The sequence below is a fragment of the Microtus ochrogaster genome, unplaced genomic scaffold, assembly GCF_000317375.1.
Source record: "Microtus ochrogaster isolate Prairie Vole_2 unplaced genomic scaffold, MicOch1.0 UNK8, whole genome shotgun sequence".
NCBI classification, from domain to species: Eukaryota; Metazoa; Chordata; class Mammalia; order Rodentia; family Cricetidae; genus Microtus; species Microtus ochrogaster.
In genome coordinates, this window is record NW_004949106.1 from 7,923,461 (window position 1) to 7,926,416 (window position 2,956).

Genomic DNA, 2,956 nt, shown 5'->3' on the forward strand with positions numbered 1-2,956 from the left:
ACACCAGGTTAGCATTGTAGATAGAAGCCCTGGCTACAAACACCAGGATAACATTGTAGATAGAAGCCCTGGCTACAAACACCAGGATAATATTGTAGCAGTTACAGCTGTACCATTTACAACCCCTAATCTCAATGTTCTCTGTTTAGGTCTGTACTTCATTTTTATTAGATTGTTTTTTCTTTTGATGACCAATTTCTTGAGTTCTTTGTATGTTTTGGAGATCAGACCTCTGATGTGGGGTTGGTGAATATCTTTTCCTATTCTTTAGGGTGCTGTTTTGTCTTGTTGACTGTGTCCTTTGATTTACAGAAGCTTCTCAGTTTCGGGGGGTCCCACTTATTAATTGTTTCTCTCAGTATCTGTGCTACTGGGGTTATATACAGGAAGTGGTTTCCTGTGCCAATGCATTCAAGTGTACTTCCCACTTTCTCTTCTATAAGGTTCAGTGTGGTTGGTTTTATGTTGAGGTCTTTGAACCATCTGGACTTGACTTTTGTGTACGGCAATAGATATGGATCTATTTTCATTCTTCTACATGTTGATATCCAGTTATGCCACCACCATTTGTTAAATATGCTTTCTTTTTTCCATTTTATATTTTTTGCTTCTTTGTTAAAAAGTCAGGTGTTCATAGGTATGTGGATTGATATCTGGGTTCTATCAGTCCTCCTGTCTGCTCTTATGCCAGTTCCAGCCTGTTTTCAGTACTGTAGCTCTGTAATAAAGTTTGAAGTCAGAGATTGTGATGCCTCCAGAAGTTCCTTTATTATACAGGATTGTTTTGGCTTTCTGGGTTTTTTTGTTTTTCCATATGAAGTTAAGTATTATTCTTTTGAGGTCTATGGAGAATTTTACTGGGATTTTGATGGGCATTGCATTGAATCTGTAGATTTGCTTTTGGTAAGAATGCCATTTTTACTATGTTAATTCTACCTATCCAAGAGAATGGGAGATCTTTCCATTTGCTGGTATCTTTTTCAATTTCTTTCTTCAAAGATTTAAAGTTCTTCTTATACAGGTCTTTCACTTGTTTGGTTAGAGTTACTCCGAGATATTTTATGCTATTTGTGGCTATTGTGAAAAGTGATGTTTCTCTGATTTCTTCCTCAGTCCATTTATCATCTGTTTACAGGAGGGCTGCTAATTTTTTTGAGTTAATCTTGTATCCTGCTATATTACTGAAGGTGTTCATGAGTTGTAGAAGTTCCTTGGTAGAATTTTTGGGGTCCCTTACGTAAACTATCCTATCATCAGCACATGGGGAGAGTTTGACTTCTTCTTTTCCAAATTGTATCCCCTTGATCTGAAGGAAAAGATGTTCGAAGAGTGGATATGGAAGAACGGGAACCAGAATAACTGGTTTTTACCCCAGTGTCACAGGTGGAAATGATAATTGACACAGAATCTAAAATACTACCGTGGAAGTCACAGCCACAGTAATGTTTACAACCAACAACCTTCATTTTTCCCTCCAGAAAGATCCTTTGGTTCAGTTGTCTGTTTAATCTACTTTTGATTGGTGTTAATTTTTGACTGCTTGGACTGCTAACTTTTCTGCCATTGACCTTTTGACCATTTCGTGGGTATCAGTACCCCCTCAAGAGAAGAGGGCAGAGATTCAATTAGCATGCTTGCCTCTTGTGCCTCTTGCTAATCTTGCCTCAAGAAAGTCTGGTAAGGAGGTTTTAACACTCCTAGCTAAATTATGGTTTTTCAGGCTAGAAAACACAGTTCTTGCGGGTAAGACAAATGAGCACACACCCATTGCTGGGCACTGCGACTACCTAAAGAGATTCACGACTTTCATTTACAGAAATGTATCTGATGGCTCAATAGTGCCTCAGGCTGCCAATTAACAATATATTAACCTTGGCAATACAATATATACATGCTTCAATGTCCAAGATATCAGGGCTGAAAAGTGGTTTTGGTTTCACTTGAGTATAATGTTAGTTATGAGTTAGTTAGTTAACTAGTTAGTTAGTTAGTTAGTTAGTTAGTTAGTTAGTTAGTTAGTTAGTTATAATTGACGTGAATACCATCAACTGGGGATCTCAGGATAGTCAGTTAACCTGAAGCAGTGAGCTACCACATGCACAGCTATAACCCTTTTGGTCCTGGAGAACTCACAGGGACATAACCGCTCTGTCCAAAACCTGCCTAGCGCCTAAGTCAGCGGACCTACCAGTGTGTTCAGGGCTTTGATAAAGAAGTCTCAAAGAACTTCTGCTTGCAATAAATTGCAATAAAACTGTTAGCATATGAAAAAAAAAAAAGAACTTCTGCTTGGACTTTTGAAAGCAAAGAGAGCAACATTTTCTCCTTAAGAGTCTAGGTTTTCATGACATTGCAAGCGAATAGACATGGAACAGATCCCGAATAATTGTATAGGGAGATTATTGCAGGTTGTTAAGTATAACATTTCCTTATGACATATGTGTGTCTTCAAGGCCTTTTATGCTGCCCGCTTTTGCTATTTTTCAGGGAAAGTTTCACGGAAATCCCATGCATGTAGCTGTGGTCATCTCAAATTGTTTAAGGGAAGAGAGAAGAATATTGGCTGCAGCCAACATGCCTATCCAGGTAATGTTTTCTGATCCATAATCATACGCATTATCCATCGCCTTGCTGGCTTGTCAGGTCATATTCTCTGAGTTTGTGATCTTGCTTTCTCCTTGAGTTCAATTTTCTGCAAAATCAGGGTCTTCTTCTGTGTTGTTGGTGCCACCAGCCTTCCTGGCACTCGTGCTCAAGGTCTTGGGCTCATCTTTGAGAAGTTTCTTGTCTTTTTTTCCATATTGGCATAATTACCAAATCTTTTCAAATTCCTGGTTATTTTTTTTCCTTTTGGCCATGGAGTTTTATGTAGTGCTGGCTGGCTTTGAGCTCACTAAGTAGCCGAGGCTGGCCTTGAACTCACGGTGTAGCCAAGGCTGGCCTTGAACTCACTGTG

The 2,956-nt window shown here is 39.0% G+C and overlaps 1 protein-coding gene across 1 annotated transcript in view; it reads left to right on the forward strand.

Moving 5' to 3' along the window:
- Stat4 (signal transducer and activator of transcription 4) overlaps positions 1-2,956 on the forward strand; it is an 84,765-nt gene that overhangs the window by 43,236 nt on the left and 38,573 nt on the right. The window contains exon 3 of the mRNA XM_005366422.1: positions 2,488-2,586. Within this exon, the coding sequence (XP_005366479.1) occupies positions 2,488-2,586 (99 nt within the window). The remainder of the gene's footprint in view (positions 1-2,487; positions 2,587-2,956) is intronic.